This window comes from Dendropsophus ebraccatus, chromosome 1, assembly GCF_027789765.1.
Source record: "Dendropsophus ebraccatus isolate aDenEbr1 chromosome 1, aDenEbr1.pat, whole genome shotgun sequence".
NCBI lineage: Eukaryota > Metazoa > Chordata > Amphibia > Anura > Hylidae > Dendropsophus > Dendropsophus ebraccatus.
In genome coordinates this window covers 220,074,425-220,092,313 of record NC_091454.1, presented here as the reverse complement: position 1 = coordinate 220,092,313, position 17,889 = coordinate 220,074,425, and the positions used below count along the sequence as shown (strand labels likewise).

General features: G+C 42.1%; 1 protein-coding gene across 1 annotated transcript; it reads left to right on the top strand.

Annotated features, from left to right (window-relative positions):
* The first annotated feature begins 1,037 nt into the window (after window positions 1-1,037).
* On the top strand, window positions 1,038-17,320 carry LOC138784585 (extracellular calcium-sensing receptor-like). The gene is made up of 8 exons (XM_069960198.1): window positions 1,038-1,139; window positions 6,206-6,462; window positions 7,907-8,192; window positions 10,670-11,500; window positions 11,620-11,685; window positions 12,463-12,690; window positions 16,089-16,212; window positions 16,407-17,320. Exons 1-8 carry the CDS (start codon window positions 1,038-1,040, stop codon window positions 17,318-17,320), a joined length of 2,808 nt encoding a protein of 935 aa, XP_069816299.1.
* The last annotated feature ends 569 nt before the right edge of the window (window positions 17,321-17,889 follow it).

Genomic DNA, 17,889 nt, shown 5'->3' with positions numbered 1-17,889 from the left:
AAAGCACACATGGCACTTCATGTTTGGCTGCTTTCCACTGTTGGAGAAAAAAAGTCAGTACTGTTAGTTGACAGGCGGCTGCGCTTTTCCTTTATAATGCCACAAGCTGCACTGAATACCCTCTCTAATAGAACGCTGGCGTCAGGGCAGGCCAGCACCTCCAAGGCATAGAGAGACAGTTCTAGCCACGTGTCTAGCTTGGAGACGCAGGTGTAGGGTGCAGAGGGATCGGGGAGGACAGGGTTATGGTCGGCCAGACACAACATCCACCAATACTTTTCCTTCCTGCTCACTACAGGCCCTGCGGTGGTATAAGTTTCCCTAGTGGGTGCCACGAAAGTGTCTAACACCTTGGAGAGTGTTCCCCAGATAGCTGTGGGCTTGCTGGTTGTTCTCAGACTCTTTGAGGAACTTTCCTCTCTGCCGTCAGCGATATTCGGTGAGAACATTTCCATCATATTCTGCAGCATTTCCATTTGGTATTCCGCAAACCTATTGCTCCTCTCTTCTACCGAAATAAGAGTGGAGATGTTATCCTTATATTGGGGGTCAAGGATTGCAAAGATCCAGTATCTTTTGCTCTACATTATGTGGACTAAGTGTTTGTTTTGGGAAAAGCAGCCCAACATGAAGTGTGCCAGACTCTGAATAGGCATGACTTTACTGCCCCCACTGGAAGAATGACTCTCCATCTCCTCCTCCTCTTTGCCGCATCCATGCTGAACCAATGGAACATAGCCAAATTGAGTGCTACTCTCTCCTGTGTAGCCGACAGCCTCCTACTTCTCTTCAACAGCCGCGTCCTTCTCCTCCTCTTCCTCCTGCGATTGCCGCTGAGAAGCCAACACTAGTGTGGTCTGAGTGTCCAGCTCCATTATGCCTCCTCCCGTCCCGGCCTTCTCTGTACGCACCGTGTTCTCCCCTTTAGTGATGAGTGCAAAAGTTAGGCTGACTATGGTGTAATTGCAGCTGACCCTCTTGGTGGACTCCTCAAATATTCGTAACATCTTACATATGTCAGCCATCCATGGTCATTCATGGTTATGGAACTGAGGAAGCTGAGTGGGAGGCACACAGGGGTTTTGGAGCTGGTACTTCTTCACCGCTTTCTGCTGTTCATAAACCCTGGACAACATATGGTAAGTTTAATTCCAGCGCATGTTGATGTTGCATAAAAGCCATAAACGCTGCTGCAGTTTTCAGAGTATATAATCGACTACTCTTCTCAGAGGGATTCTAATTAGGATTTGAAAGTGCTGGGGAGGATAAAGAAAATAATATGCTTATACCTCTCCCGCACAATTGCCCATGGCCACATACCGCCTCTCTGGTCCAGTGACATGTGAGGTGCACTGAGCCAGTCAGCGGTCAAGGTGGAACCCCACTACAGCTGCTTATTGGCTGAGCAGGCCTTACATGTCACAACCTGGGCCCACGCTCAGACCTGTTAGTGGTTGAAGACCCAGGGTCTAGAGAGGAGGTATATTGCTATCAGAGCTGGAGTGAGGGAGGAAAAAGCATATTATTTATTTTATCCTCCCCAGTACTTGCTAAAAAAATAAGTCTGGCCAGACTTATCCTTTAGGAACATATGAAAAGAAACATACTGTATTAAAATGTTTCTCCTCCCAAAAAATCTTTACCTTTACCACATCCTACCTATCTACTAACCTACTTCTTTTTTTCGCTAAAATCCAAAAGGAGATGTCTATTTCATTTTAATAATAAATATCCTCTTCTGGCGATTCAAATGCTGGTAAAGCACAGATCTGTGGGCAGCTTGGGGTTTTCAAATCTAAGAAATTACTGGCAACATTGAAGTTCTGTGTAAATGGTGGTATAAAGAGGAAGTCCTACCATGGCTACAATCACACCATACAGCCCAATGGTCCCGAAGGACTCACCATTAGACGGCTCCATTGCTGATGTATTTGAGGGCAGTCCTAGGGGTTTAAGACCTCTTTACTCTGCTATGGATAAACAAACGGTGTGTTGTAAGATGTATCCTTTGGAAATGTGGGAAAGGGATATCCAGCAACACTTCTCAATGGCGGACTGGTCCTGCGCCCTTTTTCATCCCTTTGGTCTCCACAACTGTTGCTACTATTTCAGGGGATCAGACAGATCCCCCTCAATATAGGATTTTAGTATGTAAACTATATGTCTTGTTTAAAACAATATTAACCAGATATTGGAAATCAAAAGAACTACCAACACAGTATGAAGTGTTATTCATACCATAATATATACAAGAAAACGCTAACTCTCTAAATTCGTAGATATATGGAATCCATGGATTGCCATTGGAGTCAGGAAGGAATTTTCTCCCTGTAATGGGGCAATTGGCATCTGCCTCATAGGGGTTTTTGTCTTCTTCTGGATCAACACAGTAGGTTTCTGTAGGTTAAACTTGATAAACTCTTGTCTTTTTTTTAACTTATTAAGTTTCTATTTGAGTTCAAGCTATGTCTCCCAGAGGTTGCCAGGTTGACGCCACAAAGCTACTCCCACACAACCTCCTGGCATTACTTCTGCAACAATTCCTTGCATTACCCTTACAACACCTCCTGGTATTACTCCTACAACAGATCCTGGCATTACTCCTAAACACCTCACGATATTACTCCTGCAAAAGCTCCTGGTTATACTTCAGCAACACCTTCTGGCATTACTCCTACAACACCTCCTGCCATGGCTTCTGCTATAAACTAAAGATATGGCACATACTTTATGTTGGAACACTTCTTTGTACCTAGCTAAGCACACTAATGCCTCTAATTGTTCTGTCCCCGCTCCCGCTGCTTTCTCTGTCAGCTAATGGACCAAAAGTAAATCAAAATACCAAGGTCACCTGATGCAGCTGGCCAACCACTGCTATAGCAGGACGTCCCAGCCCCTCCCCTATGTATTATTTTTAAAATCCAATCACCATGCAGGGAGGCCGTGAAAGACCCTGGGAGTATGCACACAGAGCGAAAACGGCGTCTACCCTCATTGGATGGCTGAACCACATGACCTCAAATATTTAATAATTGACTTCCTCCTCTCGACCACAGATGCGCTTTCAACCTAGCCAGGGAGAGATCCTGGAGCAGGGAGAGATAGGTTTTAGTAGCGTTTTGGTTACGAAGGCTTACTACAGAACCCAAAAGTCCTTTTCAGGGCTAAAATCCAGTGAAAAAGTCATCTCTGCATCCAAAGCTTCTCAGTGCTAAGACATAGATGATATAGCAGCAGCAGCATCAGCAGCTGTATTCATTCCAGTACCCTGTGTGTACAAATGACTTATAGTGTCCCTGGTTTAGCCCACTAAGGGCATGTAAACGTTATACCTATTGTGCCTGTTGCCCACTAAAAGACACGTGATACCTATTGTGCCAGTTGCCCACTAAAAGACACGTGATACCTATTGTGCCAATTGCCCAGTAAAAGGAAAGTGATACCTATTGTGCCAGTTGCCCAGTAAAAGGCATGTGATACCTATTGTGCCTGTTGCCCAGTAAAAGGAGTAATGTGTGATACGCGCGAACAACGTGACGCTCTACGGACGCACATTGGAGTCATGTATGTAACACTGCTCAAGAAATACGAAGGAAATGTGTGAACATTGCCGTAAACATTCGTAAAGCGTTCGCAAATATTTCTCCTTCGCAGCTGCGGAGAGTGGGGTGTTGGGTGCACCCAGGCATGCTCCCCCTGATGTCACAGTGTCATTCCGGAGGTGTTGGCATCGTTTAGGGAGGTTTCATGGGGGATTTGGTGATCTCCAAGTGGTCAAATTTGGACTTCCAAGTGCCGAGAATTTTTTTCCCATAGACTATAATGGGATGGAATATTCGTTCGAATCTCGGTGCCTATTCGATTCGAATTCTCGAAAGTCGAATATTTCACTACTTGTTTAGAATTGGAGAATCCTGTGAAAATGAAAAAAGCTGCTGCTTTCTATAAAGTTTCTTGACCATCATGGAAACGAGTGAGCAGGAGACTAATGATTTATACCTATCACTCAGTCAATACCCGCTGGACTGGGTGAGAGACACTCTTCTACTTGAGGTCATGACCTGGGTATAGACACAGTTGCGGAAACAGTAATTCCATTCAAAATTAGTACATAGGGTATGGGACATTTATTTAGTCTCAGTTGGGACCATAAGCTGTAGTAGGTGGCTTGAAAACCATTGGCCATCATTTGTGTTATAGATTAGTGCATGATATATAGAATAAGACTACTCATCTGTAATAATTATAATTTATTAAACATTGTATTGTATTTTATTACAGTATATTCTGTTGTGCTCGTAGTCCTGATTTGATTCAAAACCTCAGATGTTCCCTCAGGTCACACAGGTCTCATTATATCATTATATATCATTATGTATTTCTCTATATTCTAAGGATGATGATGATATCCGCGCTGGGACTGAGTGTCTATATACAGGAAATAACTGACATGTATAATTGCTGATAAAATTCCCGGGATGTATGAGAACTTCTTATATAAAGTGAGTATATGGGGATACTAGGAAACTGGGAGAAATATGAGGTGAGCGGATGATGACATTTAGATTTACTAATTATTATTGTTTATTTTTAAAGTGTCTGTTATTCCAGAGCGTTGTACATATGGCAAGGGGTTAAAATTAGAGATGAGCGAACCTCGAGCATGCTCAAGTCCATCCGAACCCGATCGTTCGGCATTTGATTAGCGGTGGCTGCTGAAGTTGGATAAAGCTCTAAGGTTGTCTGGAAAACATGGATACAGCCAATGACTATATCCATGTTTTCCACATAGCCTTAATGCTTTATCCAACTTCAGCAGCCCCCACTTATCAAATGCCGAACGATCATGTTTGGATGGACTCGAGCATGTGCGAGGTGCGCTCATCTCTAGTTCCAATCTACTGGGTGAGGGGAGGAGATGGTACTGTGGGTGAGGGGGACAGCTGGTCAAACTGTTTTGAGATAGCACGGTTATTGTAGTTCGTAGCCTTGTGTTAAAGATGGGTTTCCAAGTTCTTAGAGGGTTTATTGGTGGGTGAGAATCACAGGTGTCAGAGTAGTGAGGTTAAGAGTATGGTTGAAGCTTAGAAGAAACCTTGGAGGTGGTTGTGTAAAAAGTGGAAAATGGGAGAACACAGACAGAAGTCGATTCCGTGGGGGGTGGTATTAGGAGATTAGATTAAAAATGGAGGGGACGGGTTATGTATGGTTGTGGACAACTAAAACTGACATAAACTGGTCAACATGTAGCCAGTGAAGGGGTCGGAAGAGGAGGCGCGAGGTGAGAGGTGGATTAGTTGGGCAGCAGACTTAAGGATGGCTTGGAGGAGAGCAAGGATATAAGATAAAAGGTCAGAGAGGAGGATTTGGCAGTAAGCCAAACAGGTGATAATGAGGGCATATACCAGAAGTTTTGTTAAGTCAAAGTTAAAGAAAGAGCAAATTCAGGAAATGCTTATAAGATAGAGGTGGTAGGAGACCAGATTTTTATGCAAGCTTGGACATATTGGTGTTTTGTTTTGTTTTTAGAGGGAGCTAAATATTTTTTTTTAGATGGGGGCTAGTGCCACTACTGGTGCCTCACTAGACTGGAGAGGCCATGTATATAACCTAATGGGGGTGGGGGGTACTGGGATTGAAAGGGGTTTGATACTTTATTGTACATGGGATAAATTAATGCGGATTTGAATGTTTTTCACATTTTTGTCACATGGGTTTTACAGTACAGTACATTAAAGGTTTATATGAACTGATTATCCAGTAATCTGACTAAGCAGGAACTCCACTGAGCAAGAACACTGGGTTAACTTCATCCACAGATTGGGTTCACTGGACACTGGCTTCACTTTTCCCACACACTGGGATAACTTCACCCACAGCATCCACCGACACCCAGCCCCAATGAACTCTCCTCTCCACATATCACATTGCCCTGCTTGGTTTACATAGTGCTTACATATTAAACAACACTGTACAGAACTTGATGCTCATTCTCTCCCATTGGGGTTTACACTATAAATTACCAGTACAATTTCTGAGTGTGGAAGTAAACTCACACAAACACAAATTGAATATACAAATACCTCACAAATGTAACTTTTGGTAAACTTGAACTAACAACTCGAGAGCTAAAAGCCAACAACACTAACCATGGAGCTACCATGCTGCTCCTTAAGATAAACTAAATCTTACTTTTGTATTGCAGGGTCCTCCATCTCCATCTATGACTAATTCTACATCTGACGCCATCATTTTACAGACAATGCGTCTTCGGTTCATGCTCTATATCTTACACTTCTGCAATTGCATTGAATTTAGCTGCAGACTTAGCAGCAGCGAGCTGACACCAGCCATGTCCTTGGATGGGAATATCATAATTGGAGCAGTGTTTCCTGTTTACGTGGATAAAACAGACCCAATCATCAATTACAAGGAGAGGCCGAGTCCTTCCATTTGTAAGACGTAAGGATTGTTATTTTTTTTATCATGTACAGATGCTTGCTAGGGATTTAGGTCAGCCACTATTGTATTAAATGGGTCTTTCAAACTTTTGTATATAACAATTGATAGGATGTTTAGTCCATTCATGGCTAGATATTTATGGCGTATCCAAACAGAGGTCAGCTGGTGTGAAGTCTTGAATTTTACTATTATTCATGCTGAAGTTGTTGCATCTGGAACCTTGGGCTTGAGGGGCCTCGAAAGCTTCTCTGCAATATAAGATAATACCTTTATTATAAATAGCACAAGGTCATTGGGGGCATGTTACAGATTTTACGGGGACCAAGAAACAACATGTTTAGTCTCCAACTGAGCACATTCAGCTTTTAATTTTTTCCCTGCACTAATCAGACAGTACAAGGCAAGTAATAGAAAGGACAGATTACCAAGGATATGGTCCAGAAGGGAATTCTTCAGAATGAGCTAGAAACATAGATAGGACGAAATTTACTTACTATGGAAGCCTACCTTTATACTGGAGAATCTACCTACCTACTTACAAAAAGGCCTATAAACATACTGGGAGACATACCCAGATAATGGGGGAATTACTAATATATCAGGGAAAACCTTCCTACATAAAGGGTTATAAACCTACCTACTTATTTCAAGGACATACCTATCTACTGAAGGACCTACCAACCTAGTGGAAGACAACTATTTACCTACCTACAGGTAGGAATCTACCTACCAACACACTAGGATGCCTTTCTATAAGAAGCTATACCTTCTTGCCTACTTTGGGGACTTATTTATTAGAAGGCCCACCTACTTACTTAGGGCCTCTCTCCCTAATTGGGACCTATGTACCTTCTGGCAGTAACTTCTGATCTTATCAGTATACTTACCTACTCACTGGAGAAATCTAACTCCTCCTATCTAAGGGCCCTATTCCACCGGACGATTATCGTTCAGATAATCATTAAATCGTTCGAATCTAAACGATAATCGTTCGGTTGAAATGCAGTTAACGATTAACGACCGAACGAGAAATCGTTGATCGCTTTATAAGACCTGGACCTATTTTTATCGTTGCTCGTTCACAAAACGGTCGCAAATCATTCGCATTGAATTCGTTCGGTCGTTGGCAAAAGATACGAACGCAATAGCGAATAAATAGCGAAGAAGAAACAATCGCAATTACGATCATAAGTAACGATTATCGTTCCATGGAAATGACTGAACGTTTTTAGGTCTTTCGCAATAGCGGTCTTTGAGATCGTTAATCGTTAACGATTATGCAAACGATAATCGTCCGGTGGAATAGGGCCGTAAGTGCTAGGAGAACCTACTTACCTACTGGTGAGAAGTCCTAAATACCTAAATTTACACTATGTAAGAATTAGATCTTTTTGATGATCAACTTCAAAATATTTTGGAAATATTAACTTGTCTTTGTCCTCAGATTAACATTATATACCTACCAGTGGGCCCAAGCTTTGCATTTCGCTGTGAAGGAAATTATTCCTATTTTTTTGCCAAATATTACCTTGGGATTTCAGATCTTCGACTCTTGTTTAGTTCATCAAAAATCAATGTCAGGAACTCTGCACTTGTTGACTGGATACGAAAAACCTGTGCCCAACTATCGATGTAACCAGGGCACCCAGCTGGCCGCAGTAATCGGAGATTGTAATTCTGGAGACTCAATTTCACTGGCTCATACACTGGGGCTGTACAGGTATCCACAAGTAAGTGCTGGAGTATCCATCATACTACTTGTCTTTTTCCCATCTGAATTGTTTACTATTTGATATTGAGATGTAACAGGTCCTCTCTGCCTTCTTCTTTCTCAGGCGGGGGGGGGGGGGGGGTTACATATTTTCCGAATATTAAATAGTAGTTCCCACCTTGCTGTAAAAAATAATGCACAAGCCTACCTGAGTTCCCGTATTGAATAAAATGTGGTCTTATGAGACACGGATTACAATACACAAACTTAGGTTGTGAACATAAGAATTGATTATCAAGTTAGCGATATTTGATTTATTATTAAGTGGAGGTTGAATTATACATGAGACTAAGACAACAATTTATTTATATTGTTATATGTCACAAGACAATGTCAAAAGGTCTTCCCCAGGTAACTATAGACCCGTAAGCTTAACCCCTTCCCGCATGAGGGCGTAACTGTAAGTAATAGCGCACTGGCTTGGCGCTCTATTGCTTTTGACTGCATGTGTTTCTTCTGCCAATTTCATCACACATTTAATTTTTTTTTTGTTTTGCATTGTACTTTATGCAAAAATTAAGCCTTCCATTGCAAAGTACAATCAGTGGCGCAAAAAATAAGGGCTCATGTGGGTCTGTAGGTGAAAAAATGTAAGTGCTATGGCCTTTTAAACACGAGGAGGAAAAAACAAAAACGCAAAAAAAAAAATAATTAGTACGGTCCTGAAGGGGTTAACATGCATTGTGGGGAAACTATTTGAGGGACTTATAAGGGACTACAGCCTCCAAAATAGTGTACAAAAAAAGATTGAATTAGAAAAAAAAATTATAATGATAAAATAGGAAAAGAAATTGCTGCATCGGGCAGAGATGTGAGAATTAACAGTAGGATTGAAGCGAAGCGCTTCGTTCCTATCGGGATTCTGCTTATCAGGCTGTGGGGCTTTGAAGTCTGCTCCACTCCGTGCTGCTTCTCTTCCTGGGAAAAGCTACACCCCGTCCTGGGAAACTTCTCCCAGCTTCCTAGGACTGGATCCAGCTTTTTTCCAGCACCTGGGGAAGAGTGACACAGGCCGGAGAAGTTACTACAGTAAATTCACTCATATCGAGTATCTGGCAATAAGGACTGAAAAAATCTTGGTTTCACATCCTCTTTAAAATTGAACATGCTCAAGGTTCGTTCTTCTCTAGTCTGTACCCATGGCAAACCATTTTAATAAATGGGTGCAGTTAGAGTTAGTTTGTCATAGTAGATGACACGCAATTGGAAATGCAGTTGCTTCCTTTTTTTCTGATATCATGAGATTGATGTGTATTTTATCCTGAATTAGGTACAGTAGATTTATAAGACTAATGCTGCCTTTACACGGAACGATTATCGTGCAAATTTGCACGATAACGATCAAAAAAATTGTTACTTCGAAATCGTTAACCGTATGATCGGGCCAATTATCGCTACGTCTAAACTCAGCATAAGTTCATGCACTGTTTTTAAGGCTCATTCAGACCCTTTAACAGGCAAAAACATGCTAATTTTGGACAGCATTTACATTTTTCACTTTTTCTTTATTTTCAAAATCTTTTTGGCCCTTTTCTTTAACTCCTTTATGTATTTTCATACCTTTTGTCATGTATATGAAGTATAAAATTAAAGCCAAAAAGTGTAATTGTGTGGGATCAGAGAGTTGTTTTCCATTGGGGGGGGGGGGGGAGTGTCCATTTTCTGGGCGTGTTTTCATAAAATTTGAACATTTTACATCCCACCTTAAAAAGAACCTGTCCAGGTGACACAACCAGTTTTAGTTTTTGTATAAACTATTATTTAACTTGTGACTTTAAGGAGTTATCCAGAAAAAGCACAGTTAGTTTTATTTGTAAAAACAGCATCACCCCTGTCCTCAGGTTGTGTCTGGGATTACAATTTAGCTCCATTCACTACAATAAAATGAAGCTGCAATGTCACAGCCAAACTAAGAACAGGAGAGATGCTGTTGCTGGAAGAAAGTGCTCATGTTTTTTTTTAAGAATGAACAACCCATTTAAAAGGATTCAGATGATTTCTAGAGTATCTCTGCACCTTCAAAGAGATCTAGAAACACCAATAATGCAATCTAACTGGTACTAAACGGATCTGTCTAAATATTGAGGTTCGTCAACGTTATCCGAACTCGAACTCTCCGCATTTGATTCCATGTGGCTTCAGAAGTTAGATGCCTGCTTAGATCTGCCAGGAAAACATGGCTACAGCCTAGGGCGGCATCTAACTGGCAGTTGCATCGAATTAAAGCCATGTGTTGGTGTTAAGATACCGTTGCCGAACCCAAACATTCTGACAGATCTGCTCAACACTAAATCTAACACCAAATCTAATGTCATCTATGAAGTGAGAGAGGACTAAAACTGCCTTTTGTTATCACATGTCATATGTTATGAAAATGGGAGATTAATGTTTCTAAATCACTATATTACTCAATTATATTCTTGGATTTTCCAACAGATCAGTCACTATGCCACAAGTACTCGCCTCAGTGACCGTCTACAGTTTCGATCATTCTTTAGAATTGTCTCCAGTGATGCCTTCCAGTCTCGGGGTCTAGCACAACTGGTGGTGCACTTTGGATGGACCTGGATCGGTCTGGTGGCCGTCGATACGGATTATGGGCAGCAAGCTATGCAACTGGTCAAGAGGGAAATACTAGAATCTGGAGCCTGTGTGGCTTTCACAGAGACCATAGTCACCAGTCGGGAAGATCGAAACAGCCCTCATATTGCTCAGGTGGTTAAAGACTCAACAGCCACAGTGGTGGTCATTTTTTCCCCTGACATAGACTTGAGCTTTGTACTAGATGAGATGCTGAGGCAGAACGTCACAGGAAAAGTATGGATTTGCAGTGAAGCTTGGGCTGCCTCACCTTTCTTGTCAGTTAATAAATATTCAAGACTTCTTCTCGGAACAATTGGTTTTGCCCTCCCTGGTGGAAACATGCCAGGATTTGGAGATTTCCTCAACAAGATCAATCCATCCATGGTTATTGGAAACCAGTATATAAAAGAATTCTGGGAGCAAATGTTTGGCTGCAAATTTCAGGACCAGACATTTCCCGAAGTCCCATCAAACTCATCAGTAAAAGAATGTACCGGCCAAGAAAGTCTAGAGAGCATCCAGAGCAACTTTAACTATGTCTCTAGTCTACAGGGAACATACAATATCTATCTAGCAGTTCATGCAATAGCAAAAGCTTTGAGCGATTTGGATAAATGTAAGAAGGGAGATGGACCATTCCCCAATGGAACATGTGCTGATATTAAGAACTTTAGGCCTTGGCAGGTTAGTGTGTGGTGCACAGAATGTCTGCAGATTATGTTGTAGTATTGGCTAGTTGGGTTTGTAGTATCACTGTCATGGTTATGTCAACGGCTAGAATCGTACACCAATTTTCTCCCTAGTTCCCTCAACCACCTGAACAGTTCATAAAGATCATCCAAAAACATGTAAAGGCTATTAATCACAAGGTACGCAAAGACAATGTAGCCTGAGAGTTAGTAAGCTGGTCGCTTTCACCTTGTATAGCTCTGCTTCTAGCAAGTAAACTTAAGTTTGAGTGCAGGCATTTAGCTAGGATACATGGGGCCCTATAGCGAAAAACTACATCTCCCTCCGACAACCTATGGCAGTGTATCACAAAGAAGAGGGGTCATTTGGAGCAGGGGCACTGGGGGTGCTTTTATAAGTGCGGCAGCTAGGGGTGACTGTGGCAGCTGGGGGTGACTGTAGCAGGGGGCAGCTAGGTGTGACTTAGCAGTTGGGGGGGTGACTGGGGCAGGGGGCCAGCTGGCAGTGACTGGGTCAGCTGAGAGTAATTGGGGCAAGGGAAAGCTGGGGGGGCTGGGGCAGGGAAGCAGCTGAGAGTGATTGGAGCAGGGTATATACAGCATATACAGTCATGCCTACCTATGCATATTCAATTATAAATAAGTAGGCCAGTCTTTAGGTAGACATGACTTACGGAGGGGGTAAGAAATACCTTCAGTGCTCCTAATAAGTTCATTTACATATTTCTTTTTGATTAAAATTTGAATAAGATGAGGTACGCATGAACCTGTAAAAGTTTCACTTTAAAGGGTTAGAGTAGCTGATATCACAGTGGAATACCATATTGGATAGCCTGTGGACAGATGTGGTGCTATATTTGGGAGAAGGTGTGATTTCGTCTTGAACAATCACCTTAAAACCTGAATGTGTTTCTGCAGTTATATGAAGATAACCAATGATGTATAATTTCCTTACAGTTGTTGTACTACATGAAGAAGTTACGTCTGAACACGTCCGATGGTAGACAACTCTTTTTCAATGAGAATGGAGATCCACCCGCTGTGTACGATATAGTGAACTGGCAGCTGAGTCCTGAAGGAAAACTCCAACAACTCAAAGTGGGCAGCTATGACACCAGTATAACCAGTGGGGACGCCTTCACTATTAATAACAGCCTCATACATTGGGGAGTCGAACATCATGGGGTGAGCATTGAACATTCTCAGCCAAAAATACCAATATTCATCACCAACTAGATATCTAACTTTTCTGCACCTATGTTACCCATAATCAACGACAAACTAACAAAAGTCTTTTATTTCCAGATGGAGACTATAGATTTTTACTATAACCTTCTCACTATACAAAGTGAGCTTATGGGATTATTATGATCCTATAATTGTCCTGGCTGTGTAGTATATAATAATAATAATAATAATAATAATAATTATTATTATTATTATTATTATTATTATTATTAATTTATTTATTTATTTATTTATTTATTTATTTATTTTTATATATAGCGCCAACAGATTCCGCAGCCCTTTACAATTCTGGTAGTACATACATAGACATTACAGAGATCTACATATAATTATCCATACATGAGGAGTGAGGGCCCTGCTCCATGCATGAGCTTACAGACTATTAGGAGGGGGTGTGAGACAAAATGGCAGACGGGCAAAGTCCTTCCTTTTTAGCATGGTCCGGCCATCTTTATAAATAAGTAAGTGCAGGTAAAGGTGGGAAAACCGGGCACCAACCAATGCCTGCCTGCTACAGGTCTAAGTGCTTAAGTGCCTGGCATATGTATTGGGGGGAGGGGGGGTCAATTCAGGCAACCTGGTAAGCCTGTTTGAACAGATGTGTTTTGAGGGCACGTTTGAAGCTTTGGGTATTGGAGGTGAGTCTAACAGTCTTGGGTAATGTATTCCATAGAACTGGTGCAGCTCGGGTGACGTCCTGGAGACGGGAGTGAGAGGTGCGGATCAAGGTGGATGTTAGTCGTAAGTCATTAGAGGAGCGTAAGGCACAGGTAGGGCGGTAGATGAGGGAGGAGATTTATGGAGGTGCACCGTTGTAGAGATCCTTGTGGGTGAGCAGGAGGACTTTGTATTGTATCCTGTGTTTAAAAGGGAGCCAGTGTAGTGACTGGCACAGGGGGGAGGCATCGGTATGGACAGGGAGATGAGCCTGGCCGCTGTATTGAGAATGGACTGGAGAGAGGAGAGTTTAGAGGAAGGAAGGCCGATTAGCAGGGAATTGCAGTAATCTAGACGGGAATGAATCAGAGCGACAATACGAGTTTTAGCAGATTCGACAGGAAGGAAGAGACGGATTTTAGAGATGTTTTTTATGTGCAGATTACAGGAACGTGAAAGAGATTTAATATGAGGACTGAAGCACAGATCCAAGTCAAACATAACCCCAAGGCAGCGGGCTTGTTGTGTAGGGGTTATGGTCGCACCACAGACAGAGATGGAGATGTCAGGTGGAGGGTGTTTAGCAGAGGGAGGGAATACAAGAAGCTCAGTCTTAGCAAGGTTTAGTTTTAGGAATAGGGAGGACATAGCGTTAGAAATGGCAGACAGACAGTTACTGGTGTTCTGTAGAAGAGCGGGGGTGATATCACGGAAGGAGGTATACAGCTGGGTATCATCAGCATAGAGATGGTACTGAAAACCAAAATTACTGATGATTTGTCCGAAGGGTAAAGTGAGAAAAAGAGAGGGCCGAGGACTGATCCCTGAGGAACCCCGACTGTAAGGGGAAGAGAATATGAGGTGGAGCCAGAAAGTGATACGCTAAAGGAGCGGTCATAGAGATAGGAGGAAAACCAGGAAAGAACAGAGTCCTTGAGGCCGATAGAGTGGAACGTGGAGAGGAGGAGCTGGTGGTCTATAGTGTCAAAAGCTGCAGATAGGTCCAGGAGGATGAGAAGTGAATGGTCACCTTTAGATTTGGCGGAGAGGAGATCATTAGAGACTTTAGTAAGCGCAGTTTCTGTAGAGTGGAGAGGACGGAAACCGGACTGAAGGGGGTCAAGAAGAGAGTTGTCAGAGAGGTAGCAGGTTAGGCGGGAATAGACCAAGCATTCTAAGAGTTTGGAAATAAAAGGAAGATTAGAGACAGGTCGATAATTGGCTGTACAAGATGGGTCTAGGGAGGTTTTTTTAAGTAATGGATTGATGACGGAGTGTTTGAAAGTCGAGGGATGCCAGAGGAGAGGGAGAGGTGTAAGATTCTAGTTAGGTAAGTAGTGAGAGAAGGAGAGAGAGACTGTACAAGGTGTGAGGGAATAGGGTCACTAGGGCAGGTGGTGGGGCGAGAGGAGGAGAGGAGTCTGGAGACTTCCTCCTCTGTTACAGGTTCAAATGCTGAGAGGGAAGAGGAGGAAATACAAGAAGGAATAGGATTAACACTATTTGGGGACTGGGAAGTGATCTCCTGACGGATAGTATCTATAGCTGAGAAACTGCTCCTCTAACTGGCAGAGTGGAGTGGACAATAACAGAGGGACTCCTCCTTCCCCAGGGAACCCCCGATCTTCTTACATTCCCTTTACATAGCACAGTCTTAGTTGACTGCTGAATGAAATGGGTTAGACTTCAGGGAAGGAACTCCTCTCTGCTCATTGCAATTGTAGCAGGGTCCTGGCTGTGTATTAAATCTGGGCTTCTGTTGTTTGATATTGGGCCATTGGCCCAAACAGAGTTCAGGATAAGCTATAGGGGTTTCAAATATGCTAGAATTCTGAGTAATCTTTGTATCTTTTAAGTGTGGCAACTCTCCTTTTTCAGACATAGGGAAAATTGTGTAAAACTGCAGCTAAAATAGGTTGAATTTAACGGCCACTGTACTCCAACTCACCACAATTACTGGAATCTGCAGAGTTTGCTCTCCCACCCCCAATGTCCTCTTGCTCCCTGTTACCGCTCTCCTAGCATGGCGGTGTTCCTCCTGCACGCTACTGCCATGCCTAGCATCTCCTGCATTGCCAGTTCTGGTCACCAGAGGTTGTGTGTGCGTCCCCTCTCTAGATTTAAAGATATAGTAGCCTAATTGTCCCCACCTCTTCCTGCTACTTGTAACTATTTCAAGAGGCATCTATGAATATCCATTGCCTGAGCGTTAAGGTCCATTGGTCCTACGCAGCTTTTTCTACAAAAGCATTACTGAGTCTACTGCACCTGTAACTACCCTACCTGGTGTTCCCATACTCTCCGTGCTGTTTTTTGTGTTCCTGCCATGATGTTCCTGTATTCCACTGTTCTTGCTGTCTGGCTCTGCACTACGGTTTCGTTCTCAGATTCCGACCTTCCCTGCGTTTCTGCACTGTGGTGATACTTGTCCCTATCAGTGTAAGTCTCCAGCATTCTTCCTATTCATCTGTCAGCTATTGTGCATGTGCTGTCGGTTTAGCATCCCCGGTGGCTAACAGCCCCGCCATCTGGTCTGCCTGGACAAGCTGTCTCGTGACCCCTTGTCACTATTGGCCATAACATAAAAAGATTTGATTTTTAGATTAATAGATTGGAACATGACTTTTCTACTTTACCCCATTAACTGCAAAATATTTTTCCTCCAAAATTCTTCCCAGGTCCCTGTTTCAGTTTGTAGCCCCAGTTGTCCACCAGGCTTTAGGAAAGCAGCTAGAAAAGGCCAACCTTTGTGTTGTGTTGAATGCATCCCATGTCCTCAAGGAGAGATAGCCAACCAAACAGGTAGGAAAACTATATAATTCTATACTATACTATACTATACTATACTATAATAGTATTCTATACTATTCTATACTATATCATTTTTTTTTTTTTTTAAGTTAACTCTCTTAGTCCATTGTTAATATCTAAACACACTGTCCTGTAGAACTTCAAGTCCACCACTTTAACAACCTGTTTCAATTTTATTTTTACAGATTCGCTACAATGTATAAAATGTCAGTGGGATATGTGGCCAAATCAGGATCAAGATCAGTGTGTTCCAAAGACCCAAGAATTCCTTTCACATGAAGATCCACTTGGCATCACCTTAATGGCTACTGGAATCTCCTCATCATTGGTTCCTGTTGCGATCTTTGGACTTTTTATTCACTACAGAACAACTCCCATTGTTCGTGCCAATAACTACTCCTTAAGTTGTCTTCTCCTGGTGTCATTATCGCTCTGTTTTCTTTGCTCTTTAGTCTTTATTGGTTATCCCCAGTATGAGATGTGTCTTTTAAGACAAGTGACTTTTGGTATTGTATTTGCACTTTGTGTCTCCTGTATCTTGGCCAAAACCATTATGGTAGTCATAGCTTTTAAGGCCACAAGACCTGGTAGTCAGCTAAGGAAATGGACTAGACCACATGTCTCATATCTCATAGTCACCTCATGTGTTCTAATTCAGACCTTTCTTTGTATTATATGGCTGACATTCTCGCCTCCCTTCCTAGAATATAATTCAGAAAGTAATTCGGGAGTACTGATTATTCAGTGTAATGAAGGGTCACCCTTGGCTTTTTGGTCTATGCTTGGCTACCTTGGTCTTCTGGCCTCCATCAGCTTCATTGTGGCTTTCTTGGCCAGGAGACTTCCAGACAGCTTCAATGAGGCTAAGTTCATCACCTTCAGCATGCTGGCCTTCCTGAGTGTCTGGGTGTCCTACATTCCCGCATCCCTCAGTTCCCGAGGAAAATATATGGTGGCCATGGAGATCTTTGCTATCCAATCATCAACCTGGGGTCTGGTTTTTTGCATGTTCCTTCCAAAATGTTTTATTATTATATTCAGGCCCAACATGAACTCAAGAGAGAAACTGATGGCAAAACAAAAAGATCAGAGTACTTGATAATTAGAAAAATGTTGATGTTTACTCATATTTTCAATGTTTCGTAATAAAATATACATTTTGAGTAATGTGATGGGATTTTTAACTGAACATTATTGCTTATTTTTCCTTCTCTATCTTCATCTACTTTTATTCGGGGATAAGAAGTTGTCATAAAGGTTAAAAATAGGTTTTCTCTTTCTCATCTCTATGGAACCTCTTGCTCATGCCATTAGATTAGATATAGGCTGGTTTCACACTACGTATATTTCAGTCAGTATTGTGGTCCTCATATTGCAACCAAAACCAGGAGTGGATTAAAAACACAGAAAGGATCTGTTCACACAATGTTGAAATTGAGTGGATGGCCGTCATTTAATGGCAAATATTTGCTGTTATTTTAAAACAACGGCTGTTATATTGAAATAATGGCCGTTATCTACTGTTATAATTTCAACATTGTGTGATCAGATCCTTTCTGTGTTTTTAATACACTCCTCGTTTTGGTTGCAATATGAGGACCACAATACTCACTGAAATATAAGTAGTGTGAACCCAGCCTTAAGGATAGAGTGTGTATGAATAGGAGA

Bases quoted from the DNA above. Each gene is read 5' to 3' on its own strand.
- LOC138784585 (XM_069960198.1), top strand. From the start codon at position 1,038: ATGGTTATGGAACTGAGGAAGCTGAGTGGGAGGCACACAGGGGTTTTG. The intron at 1,140-6,205 runs GTAAGTTTAATT...TTTGTATTGCAG, and splicing joins TAAACCCTGGACAACATATG to GGTCCTCCATCTCCATCTAT. The intron at 11,501-11,619 runs GTTAGTGTGTGG...TTTTCTCCCTAG, and splicing joins AGAACTTTAGGCCTTGGCAG to TTCCCTCAACCACCTGAACA.